General features: G+C 40.8%; 2 protein-coding genes across 7 annotated transcripts in view; both read left to right on the top strand.

The window, feature by feature from the left end:
* Positions 1-20,216, top strand: part of RPS6KA5 (ribosomal protein S6 kinase A5) — a 669,794-nt gene that overhangs the window by 184,193 nt on the left and 465,385 nt on the right. The gene's annotated exons all lie outside the window — the stretch shown is intronic.
* TTC7B (tetratricopeptide repeat domain 7B) overlaps positions 1,304-20,216 on the top strand; it is a 330,755-nt gene continuing 311,842 nt past the window's right edge. For 4 of the 6 annotated variants that reach the window (XM_050953235.1, XM_050953240.1, XM_050953239.1 and 1 more), the window contains exon 1: positions 1,304-1,475. In XM_050953235.1, coding sequence (XP_050809192.1) covers positions 1,355-1,475 — 121 coding nt within the window. In that variant the 5' untranslated portion in view covers positions 1,304-1,354. Of the gene's footprint in view, positions 1,476-7,937; positions 8,089-20,216 lie in introns of all 6 variants that reach the window. The other 2 variants (XM_050953237.1, XM_050953234.1) reach the window with 2 other exon arrangements.

The raw sequence follows: 20,216 nt of genomic DNA, 5'->3' as shown, positions 1-20,216 counted from the left end.
TTTTTAGAAGGCTGAGCACTTATAACTGACTTAATTAAGGGCTAGAAGTATTCTGCACCTCTGAAAATGAGGTCAGGATGTCCAAGTTGAGCCTCCTACAAAGGGAGTCACCTGACAGTCAGAGGCCATTTTTTAAAACTTAGCTGTCAATCTGTGTGTTAGAACTGGGCAAAATGTTTTGGACAAATTATTCCTGCCCCCTAATAGTAGTTTCAGGTTGAGAAACTATTCTCAAAATTGTCAAATAATTTTGACTGAATTGAATTTTGTTTTTAATGTTTTGACATGTAAACAACCCCCTCTTGACATTTAGTTTCAAAGTATAATCTTGTTTTAATTTATTTGAAGAACCAAAAAAAGTAAATACCTTGTTCTGACTTTAGGCTAAGGGCTAGGAAAGATTTGAAGTCCTGCCCACTCCTATTTCAGACCCCTCCAACAATTTACATAATTCCAAGACTCATTCCTCTAATTCATAAATTATTGGTCGCCTTTCTTATTAGCCCGTCTTCCCCAAGTAAGCCATAATTTCAAGACCAGCCCCATTTCCACTTGATCATCTGAGGCATTCCTCCCCCGTCCTCTCAGTCAGTTCACTTTGGTGGTTCGCCTCCCTTCCCCAGCCCTCAGTTCTTAGACCTCTTCCCTCCTCCTCCTCCGTGCTCGGGGCTGCCTGCTAAGCAAATCCCCGGCCCGATGGCTCCTCTGCAACGTTGCCCCGCGCCCCAACTCGTCTCTCCACGGCTGCTGCCCTGTACCTAAGGGCGCGCTCCGCCTTCCGGGGCCTCCTGCACCGTTGCGGTAACGAGAGGCAAAGCAGGAGCAGAGCCGGTTTGTGTGGGGGAGACACTTCAGCCTGGGCAACAAGCGCCTTCGGCACGTTCGGCGGGGAGGCTCGTTACTGCTGCTTGCACGGGGAAGAAGGGGGCACTAAGGACAGGGGCGGGCTCCCACACTCGGGGGGCGGGGCCCAGCAAAGGGTCGGGTTGCCTCTGCGGTGGGCGGCAGGAAGAGGCGTTAGCCGCGGCGCTGGCCGGGCTGGCGGGTGAGGGGGCTGTGGTGCAAGGACACGTTTCGAGCTTGCCCCTCAGTGGCCGCCCGGCCGCCATTTCCCTGGCCCGAGGGCCGCCGGGGCGGGCTGTAACGCTCTCTGCCCACCCCCCGCTTTCACCTCCCCGCAGCCCGCTGAGAGCTGAGTGCCCCCTCCCCCGCCTTCCTCCCCTGCAGTCCCGCGGCGGCCCGCCAGAGGGCGCTGCTCCTGGCGTTCGGCGCCCTGCGCTCGGGCCGCGCAGCCCTCAAGTTCCCCATCCCTCACTGCCGCTGCCGGCGCCGCCGCCCCTCGGGGACTCCGGCCATGGCCACGAAGAAGGCGGGCTCGCGGCTGGAGACGGAGATCGAGCGGTGCCGCTCCGAGTGCCAATGGGAGCGGATCCCCGAGCTCGTCAAGCAGCTGTCGGCCAAGCTCATCGCCAACGGTGCGGGGCCGCGCTGGGCCGAGGGGTCGGCATGGGACGGACTGAACGGGCGGGAGGAGAGGACGGGAAGCTGGTGGGCACCGGCGCGGCCTCGCCTGGGGGTGTGGCGGCTGGGGCCGGCAGGTGCAGCGGGAGGGGAACCGCTCTGGGGGCAGAGGGAATGAATGAGGGAAGGGGTCGGCGGTGCTTCGCTCGCGCGCTGTCGTGAGGTGGGGGGTCTCGCGCGCGCTCGCTGCCCTGGGTAGGGCGGGGGTCCTGCATTCGTTGACGCTGTTGTTTTCACGGGTGCTTGAGCCTTGGTTCCCGAAGAGAGATTGTTGCGCGTGCGTTTATAGCGCTAGAGCCGTGTAGATGTACAAGGAGCAGCACCCAGCCGCTGCAAGGATGCGTGTCTTCTATATGCTTGTGACTGTAGAGCCATGGAGGAATGGGGTTGGAATCATCCCAGCCAGGGCTTTGTCTAGCTGGGCCTTAAAAACCTGTAAGGATGGAGATTCCATCATATCCCTAGGTAACCCATTCCAGTGCTTCACTGCCCTCCTAGTGAAATAGTGTTTCCTAGTATCCAACCTTCCCCATTGCAATTTAAGGCCATTGGTTCTTGTTCTGTCATCTGCCACCACTGAGAACAGCCTAACTCCATCCTCTTTGAACCCCCGTTCAAATAGTTGAAGGCTGCTATCCGATCCCTCTCCCACCGCCCACTCTTATCCCTTGGGTGGAAGATGAGTTGTGGCCTCAGAGGAAGAAATGAAGTCTGTAGCTGTAATGAGGAGATTAGAATGGTGGGTAGAGGACTCAGTTTATGTTTATAAGGTGTAACTGACTTTTCGAGCAGATACTTCTCTGTGTATAAATTAGGCAAATACACTTTGTAGTGGGAGCACTTTGCCCAAAGTGGAGTTCACTTGTGCTGGAAATATTACAGGCTATCTTACATTTTGAACTGTTGGTGAGACCCATTATATTGAATCATGAATGTTGTATTTTAAGCTGGTGTTGCATCTTGTGGGATATGCAGGTTGATAATGTACATGGCATTATTAAAACACTTCAGTTTATAATTTCATGCAATAATTAGACAAGTTTGGGTTATTGGTAGAAATACAGTATTTTTAATTAACTTTTGTTAAAAATCAGCACTGATAAATGTAATATAGTATCTTGTATAAACTATCACTCTAATAAATGTGTTGGAGTTAAATGGTTACAAAATACAATTTAAAAATTAGAGATGAGAACTTAAGCGATGAAGGGAGAAATAATGTACATCTGATATGAAAATAGCCCATGAGAGATCAAGACCTAGGAAAGCTGTTTCAGTTTTCAAGAGATGTAGAGAGCAGGTTCCTGCACCAACAAAGACAAGATGTCTGTGTTTTAAAACAGGTGTGCATGTAGTGAACTTGGAGGGGATAGACAAATATGGTCTGTATGGTAGACTGGAACTGTTTTGTGGAGAACTTGATGAACAGTGATGTGGAACTTGGGGTAGCTATAGGGAAGGTAGTTAAAATAGCAAAGGTGAGCAGTGATAAAGGCATGGTTCTGAGGATTTCAGTTGCTCACATAGAGGGGAAAAAAAACCAACAACCTTTTTCCATCATCTGTAGGTGAACACTTTTTGCAAAACAATCACTCCATATCTAACCTCTCAGTCCTCATCCTTTAAGGAAAACTAAACAAAACCTTCAAAAAGATGAGCCTGGGAACTTAAATTCATAACTATGCTGGTCACTAAAAAGGATAGACTTCACAGACACTCTGGCTTTGTGGTCCATTAAGACAACTTGTAACACACCCAGCTACCCACTGACCCTCCATTGTCATGACTGAAGAAGTGTTAACTGTCCACTGCATTTTAAGTCCTACAATATGTGTGAACCCCTTATGCTTAATGGTCTGTCCCACACCACCTTGTATTTAGTCTGAATGTTCTTATTTCCCTCTTCAGACTTGAAAAAGAGTTCTGTAAGGGTCCACCAACAGAAGTTGGCCCAGTCAAAGATATTATCTCACTTCCCCCTTGTGTGTGTGTGTCATCCTGGGACCATCATGGCTACAACGACACTGCAGACAACAAATGTCTTGGGCAGTGTTGCAGAAGTGATGATAGGCAGCTTTGCACACCACAGGAAATATGGGAAGAGGGAGAAATTTCAGGATCAGGGATGACAGAAATACACATGGTGAAAGCACTCTGATTCAGAGGGAGAGAGAGAAGAAAGATGGAGTTGGATGTTGATTGTTGTTTCTCTTGTTCAAGAGAAGCAATTCATTTTGAAGATATTTAAGTGCATGAACCTGATACTAAGCCATAAATTGACGAGTTACAGGATAAACACAGGTGGAAAGTGGAGGAGTCATTAAAGGTGTTAGGTCAGTGGCTCTCAAACTTTTGTACTGGTGATGACTTTCACACAGCAAGCCTCTGAGTGTGACCCCCCCCCCTTATAAAGTAAAAACACTTTTTTATAGATTTAACACCATTATAAATACTGGATGCAAAGCGGGGGTTGGGGTGCAGGCTGACAGCTAGTGACCCCCCCCCCCATATAATAACCTCGTTATGACCTCCAGTTTGAGAAACCCCTGTGTTAGGTGATGGTGATGTTCTGTTGAGTATCTTTGCAATAAAAGCAAGTGTTAAAGATACAGTAAAAAGAAAGGATGGTGGGGAAAATAAAGCTTACAGGTGAACCTTATGGGACTCCATAGAGAAGGAATCATCATTAGGTATACAGAGAAAAGTTCAGTAGGAACCTTCACAGGAGAGAAGGTAACTTGTACATGCTGCTGGGCTTTGATTGAAGATACAAACACTTTTGGGACCTGGGTTTAGTAAACCCAGAATATAGGAGCTTTCTCTTAAGGGAGCCCTCCTGTTTTGTTAATTGCCCAGTCTTTAATAATGTTGTAAATGTATAGTCTATGTGCAGCTGTAACTCTGTTTTAATTAAGCTCTTGTTTTGGAATTTCTTTTGTTGCTTTAAACAACTTTTATGTGTGAAAAATTGATGTAGATAGTAGTTTGCTACTTTTTTATCTAGATTATATTTATATAAAACCATAGATGTGGGTGAGCGAGATGATTATAGGAGATGTGTTAGAGGACAAAGAATCGGTTCCCATCCCTATTGGCGTGGTGGAATCGATGGACACAGAGAAACCTGCAGGGCAAATTACTAGAAGTAGGGCGAAATAGTTCAGGCTAATACAGTACCTTTAGAAGCGAAGTTGGAGATTAAATCTCAGGAGCCATAGGAAGAGTGAAAAGAGGAAGTTAGCAGTGCAGAAGCTACTAGTAGTCTGCAGATAGGAAAAGGAAGACCCAGGATGGCATCACAGAAGGTGGAATTAAGTGTCATCATAGAGGAGGCAACTAGTGATGTAAAGAATAAAATGAGCAAAGGGGAAGGAGATATCCTCTCCTCTGTGTGCGCCCTTGATATTAAAGAGGAACTGTAATTGTTCAGGGACTAAAAAATGCGGTGTCACAAGTGACACAAGTAGCTAGTGCCTGGGATGTAGTAATCTCTAGGTTACAACAGAGAGCGATATAACAACCAATGAATGCAGTTCCTACTCCTCCACCCAATGTTACATTGGCACCGTATAAATCAGAAGACTCAGCCCCTTTGCCCAAAATGCCATAAAGTGTTCACTCAATCATCAACATTGCCCAGGTCCCTAGAATTTTGTGGACCCTCGACACGCCTTGGTATATGCTGGTATCACCTGGTGTACTGGTAAAACACCCTGTTGCACCAGATCTTAATGGACTGAAAAATGTCCGGCGTCAGTGTGGAAATGCTTTAAGTGTAAGACGTAAAGCATTTATGGAAAGTTACCCTGCTCATCCAGGATTATTTCGAGAGAGAAGTTCTAATAGCTCTAATAAGAAAAATGTAAATTTGGGTAGAAGAAGTCAAAACATAAAAATTATAAATTCAAGCTCAAACAAAAGCCCAGATCCCAATCTGAAAAGAGAATCCTCAGATTCTAATTCTAATTGCCTGTACCAGTTGTTACAAATATTAAGACCCTAGATCTGGTAGCTAAGCAAGTAGGAATGATGACGGATTCTTCGGTTGCAATGCATGCACAATGTGTACAAGAAACAGCAAAAGTGTTTGGCTTACCAAGGAAAGACTGGGTTAAAATCTTACAACTCACAGTGAATTGAGCATTATACAGTACTTTGCCACCTGAATTTAGGGTAGGAAAGAGATCTTTTAAAGACACAGTGGCCCTATTAAAACATAATCAGCATCTGGGGCAAGCTGGAGTGGCCATCCTTTCTAACCTAAAGCAGAAACTTAGTAAGTCCCCACGTCAATTTCACCTGCGGTTAAGTGCAGCATGGCACAGTCACATAAAAGAGAAAACAAATGAGCCATCATACGTTAGTTTGTTGATCAATAACTCTCTTCCCCATTTGCAGGAAAAGGTTAACATGCATATAAATAATAGAACTTCTTTAAAGGAGGCATTAGCCTTACTGGCCAAGGCATATTCTCAGGGAGGCCCTAAAATAGCTCGCTGTGAAGCCCCTGTTGCAATACTTCAGGAACCATGAGCTAATCCCACTGTAAGGATTAAGGGGCCCCCAGGGTTAGGCTGCAGTGTTCCTAAATTCCCTAGGTACCAGTGTTGGCAGAATGACCTTAACCCACATCATTATACTGGCCCTTCAAATGGGCGTGCCGCTTGACAGAGTTATGTGTTTGTACTCCATGTAGTGGCCCGGGATTGTGTTCCTTTCTTTTCAGATGTCGCCCAAAACAATTCACGCCTGCAGAGATCCAAGTCACCACCTCCCCACAGAAATGAGGACTCAGTTGTAATAAGCTTTAAGACACTGCAGCAAATGGTTGAGGCTCAGTAATGGAATATCTGGGAACTCCGAGCACGTGTGAATGAGCTAATAATGGAAGGCCAAGGCCCAGCACCCTCAAACCGTCCAGTGCTCGCCGTTGGCCCATTTCCTTCTCTCTGGTGGACAGCCTCTCCTCCTCCAGAGTTGGCTGTCTCTGAAGAGATAGAAGGAAAACCCATAGATTATTTGTCTGCATGCTCAACAGTTACTCAGTATAATGCCATCCAGCCCCAAGCGTAGTCATAGCCCCTTTAGGCTGGGATGCAAGCAGGAAACCCACAGTATCTGCAGTGATAGGGGGCCTCCACAGGAATTTTATTATAAATACTGGGGCAGCAATTAGGATTATACATGTCAAGGATCCTAGATCCTCTTCTCTGTTATCAGGGCATACAAAAACACTTTCAGCTTTTGCAAGCAATCAAGTTACCACCACACTTTCTAAACCTATTAAAGTACAGATAGGTCACCTAAGAAAGGTTCATACCTTTGCGTTAATGAACTTAGGAAACCCGGGAAATTGCCTATTAGGAACTAATTTCCTATACAAACAGGAATGTGTTCTTAATTTGGTTAACCAATTGTTGTGTCTTACTGTATAACAGGCAAAGGATAACTCACCAGTTATCATACCTGAGTATGGCATGGTGTCTCCAGTGGGGAACTCTGAACTTGAGGGAATAATTTGAACAAAATAGTAACTAATCATGCAGACCAACCTGAGTTACAGGCTTTACTTGGCAAGTATGTGGATGCCTTTGCTAAATGCAAACATAATTGTGGATATATGGCAGTCACTATTGTTGCGGAAGAAGGGGAGATATCAGCCCCAAAACAATATCCTTACCCAAACTATCCAAACCCATTCATAGGAAAGACTATCAAGTCTTTACTGACACAGGGAGTACTACGTAAATGTACTTCCACTGCCAGTTCCTCTATTTGACCTGTAAAAAACTCAAATGGTTCTTGACATCTCGCAATTAATTACAAATGCCTGAATCAGGTCACACCCACTTGTGCCTCTACAGTGGCCAAGATGCCAGATCTAATCAAGTCCTTTAATCCAGAGGCTGTATGGTTTACTGTCCTTAACATCAGTAACAGCTTTTGGACATTACCATTGGCCTGCATTTCACAGCACTGTTTTGCATTTAGTTTCCAGGGGGGTCCAATATTCCTGGACACGTTTAACCCAGGGGTATACAAATTCTCCAGCTTTATTCAATGCGCAAATAAGGTGGGTACTGTTGCAATTTTCTAAACCAACTGTTCTGTTTCAATACGTAAATAACCTTTGTTTGGCAGCATGGACCAAAAAGGAGCATTTGAAAAGCTCCTGTAGATCTTAAAGCAGGGCTAAAATGCAGTCCGGCCAAGGCACAGCTAATGGCCAACCGTGTCTCTTTCTTAGGCCTCACCCTGACAAAATGGAGTAGAACCCCAGCACAACAAAAAGTGAATGTAATCCAAACATTGCCTTTACCAAAGGATCCAGCGGCTTTAAAATCCTTTTAACTGGGTACCACAGGTTTTAACTGGGTACCACAGGGATTTCATTCCCAATTTTGTTTCCATTGCAGGTCCCTTGTATCAACTGTCTTAAAAAAAACATGTTCAGTGGAAATGGACTGAGCAACACATGGAAGCAGTATCCCAGCTAAAACAGGCCATTGTCAAGGCCCTGGTGTTGATCACTCTATATCCTAAGATACCCTATCATCTGAGCTAACAGTGAGTGTTAATGTGTTAGCGGCTGTGGCTTCACAAAAAAAAGAACATGGAAAAATCAAACCTGTGGTCTATACCTCATGTTTAATGTCATCCATTAAACTTAAGTATGACAATTGTAAAAAGTACGTATTGGCCACCAGTTGTGTCATACAACACTTTTCTTTTCTGATTGGCTTCAGTTCGATCATATGACACTCATCGCATACTCCCCTTCAGTTCTTACCGTCTAATAGGGTAAAAGATGGGCAAGTCTCAAATGCTCGCCTAGCCCACTGGGCATTGCTGCTGCAAGAAAAAAATATTGCAGTAAAACCTGTTAGAACACCATCTTTGTTACCAACTTCCCTACGGTACCAAGGGAAGCCGCATGTATATCCCAATCTTAAATCAATTAAAACTAAGGGGGGAGGGGAAAAAAAAGCTTTTCCAACCATTTAATCCAGGAAACAGATTCCGTTAAAGGTATCTTTTCTTTGCTAACAGTTCTAGTTATTACCATCAAGGCAACCTTATATCAGATTTGGAAGCTGTGCAGTTCCTCCTGAGAAAAAAGAAGAACCTTGGAAGAAGGCATAGTCATGCATTCCACATTTGGCTCAATATGCTAAATTAGCAGCGGTGGCTTGTGTGTTGGAATATTTGTGCAGTTCTCCAGCACCACCACATACCAAAGTATCTATCTGTTTTCAGACTCCACATGGGTATGCAGTTCTCTCACAAAGTTTCTGCCACGTTGGGAAACAAATGTGTTCACATCTTCTGATGGCTCACCTGTCAGGTATGCATCGCTGGTTAAATACATCCACTAGTTCGAAGGAACAATCATTGTTCTAGGGTGTCCAATTAAAGTAAATAAAAATAAAAGCTCACTAAAAATTAGAACCCTATGCTACAAAAAATGGAAAAAAAATGGAAAGACTAATAAATTAACCCCCAAAAAAGCCCAGTCAGGAAAATTCTAAAAAAAAAATAAAATCAGAAATATTCTGTTACTACCACTAGTCCCAAATGCCCTATTGCTGCTACTGAAGTTGTTTAGGCTAACATACCGGATTTAAAAAAATGCAAAAATCAAATATAAACATAGTGAAAGTAATCCAAAACAAAAGAAAAAGAGTCACTAACAGTAAATCCTTTGTACAAAAAAATATAAGCAGCATTTTCAGGTAGTAAATGAAGTTCTCATGTGTACAGGAGGTCCTTTTCCCTATATTGGTAGTTCCAGCTCACTTATGGAGGAAAATAATGTACATGGTTCATGACACTCCTGCAGAAGAACACCAGGTAGTGCAGAAAACTGTCCAGTGTCTTGCATCTGTGGAATGGTGGCCACTTCTTAAAATGAACGTGCAACAATATTGTAATAACTATCTGGCATGTACCCAGCCAATCCAACTCCATCCAAAAGAAATGCGCCATTAAAATCTCAGGTGTATGAAGTTCCTTGGATGGCTTTGCAGATTGACTTTATACGTCCTTTTTTCAAGGACTCAAAGAGGTAACCAGTACCTGTTAGTAGTTATCAGTCCTTTTTCAAAGTAGGTAGAGGCATTTCCTCTTAAGGCCAATACTGTAAAAGCCACCACCAAGATCCTAGTAGAGGAAGTCTTCTCTCAGTGTGGGATCCCTGTAAAAGTAAAATCAAATCAGGAATCACATTTCACTGGACAGTTCTTTAGGGACGGCCTTAAATTAATGGAAGTCCCACAAAAAATACACGTCCCATACAGACCACAGTCATTTGAGACGGTGAAACAAACCAATCAAACTATAAAAGTAATGTTAAGAAAGCTGGTTAATGCCAATGGGCATAACTGGGACACACTCATGCCTCTAATGCCTTTAATGACATTGAGAGCGACACTGGCTGCATCTACTAATAAGATACCCTTTGAAGTAATAACAGGCCAAACGATGCAATTACCAAAACATTTAATTTGGCACATTAGTGGCACTCAATTAAAAAAAATAAAAATGAATACCTACCTGCAGAATCTGCAGGAACGTTTAAATCAGGTCCACTTGCCAATGCTGGTATCTAGGGAGTTTAGGGAGCTGCTAAATTGGGAAAATCCAGACAAAAGGCAAAGGCCTACTTTAACAAAAAACAAAGAGAGAATACTTGGAAGGTTAAGGACCAAGTAATGCTGTTATCATTTAAAGCACCAAAGCATGGGCTGTGTAACCGATGAATCGGACCCTTCTGAGTCATCAATAAACTCAGTTCAGCAGTATATAAAATTAAGATAACAAAAGGCAAGTGTAATAGAAATAAATTCTACCATGCTAATCAGTTAAAGTTGTATCAGTCATTCAGGTTGCAAAAGCAACTTCCTCTTCAGAACTTAAGTGAACAACATCCAACAAAATCACAACAGCTAAAGTCCAGCAAACTGTAACCATAAAATGAACATTAATATTTCTAATGTACTACACCCTTATTATTGCTCTAAGGGTAAAACTAAGTCAAAATCACAAATTTGAAACTGAACTGTTACAACCTCGTAAAACCAGACCACACGGTTGTGCTTAATTGACTGAGCATGTAAAACAAAACATACCAACGCCAAAGAAAGGACTATTATACTCAACCTAAAACTTATCCACAGTCCTATCCACCAGGTTAAGGAAATTAAAGGGAAAGATGCCACCTTTAAATATCAGGTGGTTAAAGTAATCTTGTTGCCATCCAGTGGCTGGAAAAAAATTTGGCCCTTAAATAGTAACTCAAAGGAGGAAGGATGTAAAACCTATACCTCCTCACCAACAAATTCAACTTCTCTAAAACACGAAATGTCTTATAAAACCTAAAAAAACAAAGCCATTTGTAATAATCTGATAACAGGGGAGCGCGGAAGTTTAACCTTACATAAACTTAAATATACGAATAAAAAACAATATAAAGTGCTCATTATAGCTACTTTTCAAACCAAATCAAAAAGCAAAAAATATGTACTAAATGTAAAATTTATACATAAGGTTTGAAATCCAATTATTAACTATAATTATAACAATCCAATATTAAATAATATAACTTGTCCAATGAATAACTCAGAACCTGCTAGTGGTCTCACCACAACGCCAATAATAGGGAAAGTAATTAATCAGGTTTGGTTTATGCGTACTCCTGTAGTGTTAAATTTGTCTAATTAGTATCTAGAAAAATTTAGCTATTGTCAGCATACCAAAGTGGCTTCCTTTTTCTCAGTACATCTTGTGGATAGGATTGCAGTGTATTAACAGCAAGTGAAGAATATTGTTCTGTTGGGGATGGGTAATAAAATTCATAAACCATATACCTTGAGAAGAAAGCATAGCTTAAAACTTTTTGAAAGTTTAGGATCCCTCACAGAACTATTTGGTTCAGAAGTGTCAATTTGAAACCATGCGAATATGTAAAAAATTCACAAACATATAAATTATGTGTTACAAAAGGAAGCCAACCAAGTAGTCAATTCAGTGTTACAGGAAATAAAGGGATTGCCACAGAAAAAGCAATTTACTGTTTATAACATGCATGACATAGCCCAACTATTTAATAAGACCCAAAGTAAACTTAATCAGCTAATTGCTTTAAACAATAATCAGCACAGGAATCAAATTTAAAAAAAAAATGCTCAGCATATTGCAGATGCGTTGTAAATGTAACACTGGTCTACAATTTTTGAGAAGTCGTCTGCTTCAGAGATAAAATGTGATATTTATTATGTATTTTGATGTGAATTCACATGACAATTAAAACAACTGGCTACTGTTTCTAAGATATTTAAGTTTTTACATTTTATGTCTATGTAGATTGTGTAGGTAGTAGAGTTTTAATCATAAATTGTAAACCTAGGTCTTTTCATGTGTTTATGGTTGCTTTACATGATAATATTTCACCTGTCCTGTTTATGTAACACTTTAAAAATCAGCAAAAGGATTCTATAAATAAAATTTATTATGAAGCAAAAGGCAAAAAACTATTATGTACATAGTTTAGTCCTATTCAGTGTCTACTCGGCTCTTCTTGGCTTGTCTCTTGTATTCATTAAATGGAGCATCTCTTGTCACAGTCCAGCAATAGTCTGCAAGCATTGATGGGTTCCATTTGCCCTGATAGCCTGCCAGGAGATTCCACTGCTGTAGTCTGGAGCCCAACAGCTCTGCCTTACTCTTGAGTAGTTCCAAATCCCTGACAAGGTCATTCAGTTCACCTTCTGTTATGAGGTGTGGTTCAGAGGAGGAGAATGGGAGAAAAGTGAGTCCTGTGACATTGATGGTTCAGGACCAGAAGTTTCATCCTCTTCCTCCTCCTCCTCATCTGACTCAAGTGAGAATGATTCTGGTGCATCAGGAACCGGCAGTCCTTCTCCGTGGGGTACTGGGCGTATAGCTGATGGAATGTTTGGATAATGCACAGTCCACTTTTTCTTCTTTGACACACCTTTCCCAACTGGAGGCACCACGCAGAAGTAACAATTGCTGATATGATCTGTTGTCTCTCTCCAAATCATTGGCACTGCAAAAGGCATAGATTTCCTTTTCCTGTTCAGCCACTGGCGAAGATTAGTTGCACAAGTGTTGCAGCATATGTGTGGGACCTACCTCTTGTCCTGATCTCCAATTTTGCAGCCAAAATAAAGGTGATAGGCTTTCTTAACCATAGTGGTTATACTGCGCTTTTGTGATGCAAAAGTCACTTCACACAAACATAGCAGAAGTTATCTGCACTGTTCACACAAGTACAAGGCATCTCTGCTCACTTTGGCTAAACAGAAATGTGTCCCTTTGCAAAATCAAACACTGACAAATAAGAGAGCATGACACTGTGTGATTTCTAGAGCTGATCTAGGGCAATTTTTTCAGCAGAGTGATGTAAGCTTCGTTATGATTGCATCATCCACGACTTCTAGGAATAACAGGATGCAATTCATATCATGTATGATGCAATACCAGCTTCAGATTGCATCATTCATTGTTTTGCCTAAAAAGCAAGTACTGTCCAAACCCAGTCATAGATTTATTCATAAATCCAGTCAAAGATGTATTTTAGTCATTTCTGGTTTAAATTGAGATCCCTTCCCTTTATAACTCACTTATCCTCCGCCATTCCCAAGTCAAGGTCGTATATACTGACCCAATAGCATATCTTGAAAACTAGAGCCAATCAACAATTTTAAGCATCATTTTCGTTCTCAGTGACCCAGAATTAGTAAAGTTGGACTACATTTATTTTAGAAGCATTTTGGCTGTAGAGCAGTGTAATCACTAATACATTACAATCCTTAATATTGTAAAAGGTTCCTAACCTAATTAAAAATAAGTAACTGTTAAGTTGATACTGTCCCAAATGTTTTCAAAGGCCGAAAAAAAACCCAATCCAAATGTTTGAATTCATGCCAGCATTTATCAGAGGGTGTTATTAAAAAAAATGAAATATGACACCTCAGCCCTACCGAAACAGTTGTTCTCTTTCTAAAAATTGTATAATGGCATGATCCTTGTATGTCTCATTCACAGTCTCATTAAACCCAAACAAGAATGTGTACAGGGAATTGATAGCTGGCCATTCTACAGGTCACTTAAAAGGCGACATCTATAGGGAATGCATTAATGCACCTCCCTTGGTGGTCTATCACACTCCAACTCAGACCTGAAAAGTCTGAGCAAATGGCCTGTTGCTCTAAAAAAGGGCCTCAGTATATCTGTGGGTGTAATGTGTTTAAACAGACACTGTTTTGTGTGAACTGCAGGGAAAAAATTACAAAATTCATCATTGTCATGCTTGGTAAGGCTGACCAAGTGAAAAACTCCAATGAAAAGGGTCACCTATGTTGTAAATAGCCAGTTTTGCGTGGTTACCAGTCAAAAAACATACCAATATGGTCCCTTAGAGTGTCCTTTACACAGCCAAATTTTTGTTTTACTCCAAAGCAACCCACTTTAATAGGGAATCAAGCTATTTCCCCTGTTCCCACTTTCAAAAACATTACCATTATCCAGTCCGACTCAGCCTATCAGGATTTAACTATCGAAAGTACACCCACCTTTCTTGTCTATGTACCCCCAGGTAGAGTTCCAGTGAAAGTCATTATTGGCTCGTAAAACCCCCTCACCTCATACAAATTACTAACGATATGGACAAAGCCAAACAAACTATTACCTAGTTAATAAATAAGGGTAATAAGCCTGCAGCAACTGCTGGGAGAAATTTTGAATGAAAAGAATGGGTTATTATCCAAGGAATTGCAATTGAAATTTATTTCCTTGTTTTAGGATGCCTGTAGTATAAATCCAACAGGCCCAAGCAGAAACCTAAACCAGCACCAAACGTTAAGAAAAATAAATATGTATACATGGTGCCCACTCCAAAAAGTGCCAGGGTCCAAAATACCATCTTTATAATACCCTTCCTCCACCCTAACCGAGGGAAAATAGTGTTAACACTATCTCCACAGATACTTAACCACCTACATCTGTAGCTATGTGACGGGGTTCATTGTTGCAAACCATCCCCTCAAAGAGGGGCATGTCGCCTGTAGAATTAACCTGCTTGCTTGCATATATATATCTTTTCATATAGTTCAAGTATTTGGTTTATTTTTATAAATTTATATTAAAGTAAGTTTGGCTGTAATGCAAGCAACCTACACACCATATCCTGTATGTTAAGCTAAGGCAAAGTTAGTGCATCTGTTTCTGAAACCTTTCACCCAAATAGCAAAATCAACACCCATACATATGTCTGAGACCTTTCACCTAAATAAATAAATAATGATAGAATGGCATAGTGGGTTTCCAAGTCTGTACCCTCAAACTTAACAGGTACACCACAAGGAAAGAATCAAAATAACCAGGAAAACAAAAATAACATGTGTTTATAAGCTAATGTCATTAATATATATGTATATGTCATCAATATCTACAAGCATACTAGCCTATGGAGTAAGTGTTCCCCAACACTTTTGTGGGTAAAAAATGAGGTATGGGCATAGAAGAGAAAATTTCAGGCACCTGTGCCCTATTAAAAAAAAATAAAATAAAAAAAAAAAAAGTAACCCACCTTGCTAGGGGAAGCCTGTACTTATTTTTCTTAAACTTTCTAAGCTTGGTTTCCCTAAGCTTTTGTTCTTAGTTTTGTTTATTAGGTTTTAAGTTTAAGTTACTAAACTCTAAGTTAACTTCAATAGCTCTTAGCTCTAGCTTCTTCTAAGCTTTGCTGCTCTCACTCAAGAATTAAGGAACCTAAATGACCAAAGGCGAGGCTGGTTCTGTCTCTCTCACCACCAGGTTATCAAGAGAGGGTGTAAGTATATTAATCAATGCTTTGTAGCATATAATACCATATGTATCTTTTAAATAGCAGTAATACAATTGTAACTTTGTAACTCTAATTATTTTACCATTTAATTACTACTTCATTTATCTTAATAAAAAGTCTTTAAGTCTATATCTGTCTCAGTGTAAGCTTCCTCTCATACCCCCAAGGGTCCTTTGTAAATTCTGTAGAGCCTGATTCGGGACAAGAACTTTGATCTTCTGAGCAAACAGATTGGCAAGCCTAAACCTCATACTATCCAAATTGATATTATTTGCCTCCTAAATCAAGCAACATAAAGGACAGGGTCTCTATCCCATAGAGCAGTGGTCCCAAACCTTTTTCGTCTGGTGGGCGCCAGATGATGAGCCACGTAGGACCATGGCGACGGACGAGCATCTGCCGAAATTCCGCCGACAAGCAGCAACATCAGTAGGCGTCACTGCTGAAATTCTGCCGACAAGCTGCATCATCCAGAGGTGTTGCCGCTGAAATACCACCGAAAACCGGTGGCATTTCAGCGGCAACACCTCTGTATGACGCAGCTTGTCAGCGGCATTTCAGCAGATGCTTGTCCGCCGTCCAGTACGCGGACACACTTAGACGCCCCAGCAGGCGCCATGGCGTCCGTGGGCACCCTGTTGGGGACCCCTGCCATAGAGCTTACCACCTAAATTAATCAAGAACAGAGAGAGATGACTGATTGTGGGGGCGAAGCAGTGTGTGCAAGTGAGAGACAGTGGCAAATGCTTTGAGGAAAGAACTGCTCTTGAGAGAGTCTCGTTTTCTGTGATGAGCAAATGGATTAGCATGTTTTGTTCAGATTTGTTTATTTAATATTTAGTAGTGAACTCTGATTTTAAGGCTGGCTTTGCACATCTAAAACCTTCATAGAATTGGGGATTTGTAAAAAATGATTTTTGAACACTAGCTCAAATATGAACTACTGATAATAAAGAGATTTGAGTTCAAACTAGCACTTACCAGCATTTAATTTCTGTGTTTGGGAGATTGCATTTGTAAGGCTTCATAGAGAAATTGGACAGAAGAGAGACGATTTACTTGCCGTAGAATGGGAAGGAAACCATAGTTACAATTTGGAGCACAGAGTGTGTCTCAAGGCTCCGGCCCTTAGTATTATCTTTGAGTACAAGAGGTCATATGGGTGTAAGAAGATCTTTGTGTATAATGTAAGATCATTATGTGTCAGTACAGTCTGATTTAGACTTCTCTCCGAGACCCACAGATGATGGGTAGTGGAAAGAGGTGGCTGAGGTTTTACCAGGCCTTTTCTCTCGCCTCTCAAAGTCCTCACTTCATCAAGATTCCTCATGTTTTGACTCCATCTTGTACCAGAGTTTATGAACTTTGCAATGTTATCTGTTTCATTTTTCACAGAGAATCATCACACCAGTACATGCAACCTTGTGGAATTCTCAAAGGTTAACAGAAACTGTACTAAATAACTTACAAGCCAAGTGTCACAAATACTCAAAGGCACCAGTCATCGAAATGCTGTGGTTGTGAGTGTGTCTAAATTAAATAGAACAAAAATAATAAAACAAATTGGGAATTACTGGCCACGTCTTTGTATTCAAAAAAAGAAAGTTACCAAAATAAATATGCATGGTTTTGTAAAATTAAATACCTTTTGATTTCTCTAGCTGTGATATCTCAATTGCACTTTGGCTAACTGAAAAGAATATCTTCTCTGTCAGATAAATATATGAATATTTTCAGTACCATTAGTCTAGTTTTGGCTAACTAGAGAATGAACAGGGAGGTATGAGTCAAAATTTTTCTTGTGACAGAAAGCTGGCAAGATTCTTACCTGTGAAGATAAGTTCTGTTTGTACATAATATCCAGAGCCTTGAAACGTAGTGTGTTTAGATGCTAAATATTATTAAATGTTAAGAGTGAGATCATGCTTTTCTTCTGTACCACCTTGAAGTGGAAAAAAGTTGAATTTTCTTTTATTTTGAGCCAGTCTGAGTTGGCTGGCATTCTTAATTATTATTTGCAAATTGCCAGGAAACGTGCTCATAGCTTACAGAACTAGCGTGAAGCCTGTGTGGGCAAAAGTTAGTTTAAAAATAGGCTTCTACCCTCAGCAGCATGTATAAAAGTGACCTGTCAATGGCTGCAGAAGGATCTAGTTTGAAAGTTGGAATTAGAGGTTAGGATCTTCTCACTGCTAGTATTCTATTGGGACCTATAGATTTTGGATACTGTAGTAGCAACTACCAATGGCTGGAACACTGTTGATTAACAATTTCATGTAGCCTAAACTTGTCTCTGAAGTTATCTTTTTGATTGGAGAGTTGTTTTTAATGGTGACAGTCAACAGTGGTAAAAATTGTCAGACCCTCCAAAATTGTGAGATTTGTCTTTAAAATCATGATTTTTAAAATATTTTTTGGGTCCTTTTGATTTTACTTCTGTGAGTTTTGAGCCTCTAATATTCACACTTTCAAGCTTTTATCTGCAATTATGGGGGCTAGACATTTTTTTAAAAAGCTGAGATTCTCACGTCAGATGACTCCTGGAACTGGGGCTCTAACAAAAACACTGAATATCGTGATAGTCAAGGCCACTGGTAAGTTGCAAATTCATGATGTTATGTAGTGATGAAACAGGTGGTAGCTCAAAATAAATTGTTACAATGGAACTTTATATCATGATTGTAGTTGCTCGAAAAAATCAGACCACACTTCCTCCAAACAGCAGTTTTTACAATTCTTTTTTATTGTTAATATCTTGGAAGCATAAGATCCATATAGTGTCAGTTTGGGAATACAACTGAGTGGATGAAGTGGGTACAGCTCATGGATTTCCCTTCATTTGCAGACCTGCTTCCTGCCCCATGTCACTGCTACCAAGAATGTGATCCTCCTGAATTGCACTGGGATCTGTGGGTCTTGCTGAAAAACCAAAAAATGCCAAAGAGGCAACCCTCTGTAGTTCAGATGAGAGGAAATGACATGTTATCTATCCATTTTCTAGACACCTTAGTTGATGTGAAATGTCCACTATATACGAAAGAGAGAACACCTTCCACTGACCCCTCTCTAATGAAGTTGCATCCACATGCCACAGATGCAAAGTAAACATTTTGACACATTGGAGCGCAAAAGAAACATTGCTTGCAGTTCTGAAGTTTGCCATTGCAAATATACAAAACATTTAACACTTTTTAATTTTCTATTCTATTTCTGTTAAGTGTCTTGCCTCCTCTTCCTTTCCTCATTTTGGTTTTTATCTGTCTGCCTTATTTCTTAGTTTGTGTGTGTTTGGGTTTTTTGGGCTCCTTTCCCTCGCTGTCACCGCCACCTCCTCCTAATACTTTGTTTCATGTTAATCCTACTTTTCCTTATGTTTACCTTGCTTCATGTAGGAGCAGAGCAGTAAATTTGAAGAGAACAGGATATTTGTCATTTTCACTGTGTTGCTTCCATTGCACCTGGAGATTAGTAGTAAGTAAGGCTCTTGATTAATCGCAGTTAACTCATGCGATTTTAAAAAGTCGTGATTAAAAATTAATAGTGATTAATCACTGTTTTTATTGCATTGTTAAACAATAGACTGCCAATGGAAATTTATTAAATATTTTGGATGTTTCTACATTTTCATATTTATCATATTCTGTGCTGTAATTGAAATCAGTGTATTTGAAAATGTAGACAACATCCAAAATATATAAATAAATGGTATTCTGTTATTTAACAGTGTGATTATCGTGATTCAATTTTTTAATCGCTTAACAGCCCTAGTAGGAAGGAAGAACTGATCTTGTCAATTTCAGTTTGTTTTGCTCCCACGTGGAGTAAAAGCCAAGAGTGTCTGGGATTAGGGACTTCTTGTGTGTCATGCGCTGCCTACTCTGTTATAAACTGATTCTTTATTAGCTTTCCACACAAATGAGGTGCAAATCTTTTTTACTTATTTTGACTTTGTTTTGAAACATAACTGATATAATAAGATATGAAACAGAATTGCTGTTCACAATAAATATCTTCTGCCTAAGAGAGATGATGGTGGTACTATTCTGATTATGGCATCTTGATTTTAATAACTGGAGGGGACTATTGTGAGTTGTGACAAGATATCTGTGCTTCCAAACAAACTGTGGAAGTAGTGGATGACTTCATCTATCTAGGAACTAAACTGTTATCTAACTGGAGCAGCCAGTCAGACTCCTAAGGAGAAATGGTTTAGCAGCCTTATACATGAAGGACTTACATAAATGAGATCTGAAGTCAAAAGAGGTGAAACTATATACAAAAGTGTGGATTTATCAGACCAATTCTTGCAGTCCTCTTATATGGATCTGAAATATGTACATTGCCTAAACAAGCTATCAGGAGGCTGGAGGCATTTCATGTGCATTGCCAGTAGCAACTATTGGGTATAAGATGGATTGACTTTATCAGAAGTAGGGATGCATTGTTGAAAACTGGCCTCGAGATAACTGAAACTCTCATTGGCTAACACCAGCTGGCCCTTTTTCGTCATGTTGCCTGCTTCTGAAACAGTCCCAGCATATCAATCTTTGAAGATGGAACTAAAGGCCAGGAGATGAACCTGGCTGTAATAAACTTGTGGAGCAATTACATACCTGAAATAAAGATGTACAGTGTGATCATGGCTGCTCAGTGCTAGGGACCTCTGCTGTGTAAGCATGTTGTTGAGGAGGAGGATATTGTGGAGACCTTGTTTCTGAAGATTTCCCACTGTTGCATTTGCAGAAACTAGTCTCCCAACAAATATTCAATTTGTTTGTTACATTATGTGTTTTCCTCTTATAGACAGAAGTTTTAATGCCACATA

This window comes from Gopherus flavomarginatus, chromosome 5, assembly GCF_025201925.1.
Source record: "Gopherus flavomarginatus isolate rGopFla2 chromosome 5, rGopFla2.mat.asm, whole genome shotgun sequence".
Classification (NCBI taxonomy): domain Eukaryota; kingdom Metazoa; phylum Chordata; order Testudines; family Testudinidae; genus Gopherus; species Gopherus flavomarginatus.
The sequence above is the reverse complement of the archived record's forward strand: the minus strand, read 5'-3'. Positions and strand labels throughout refer to the sequence as shown.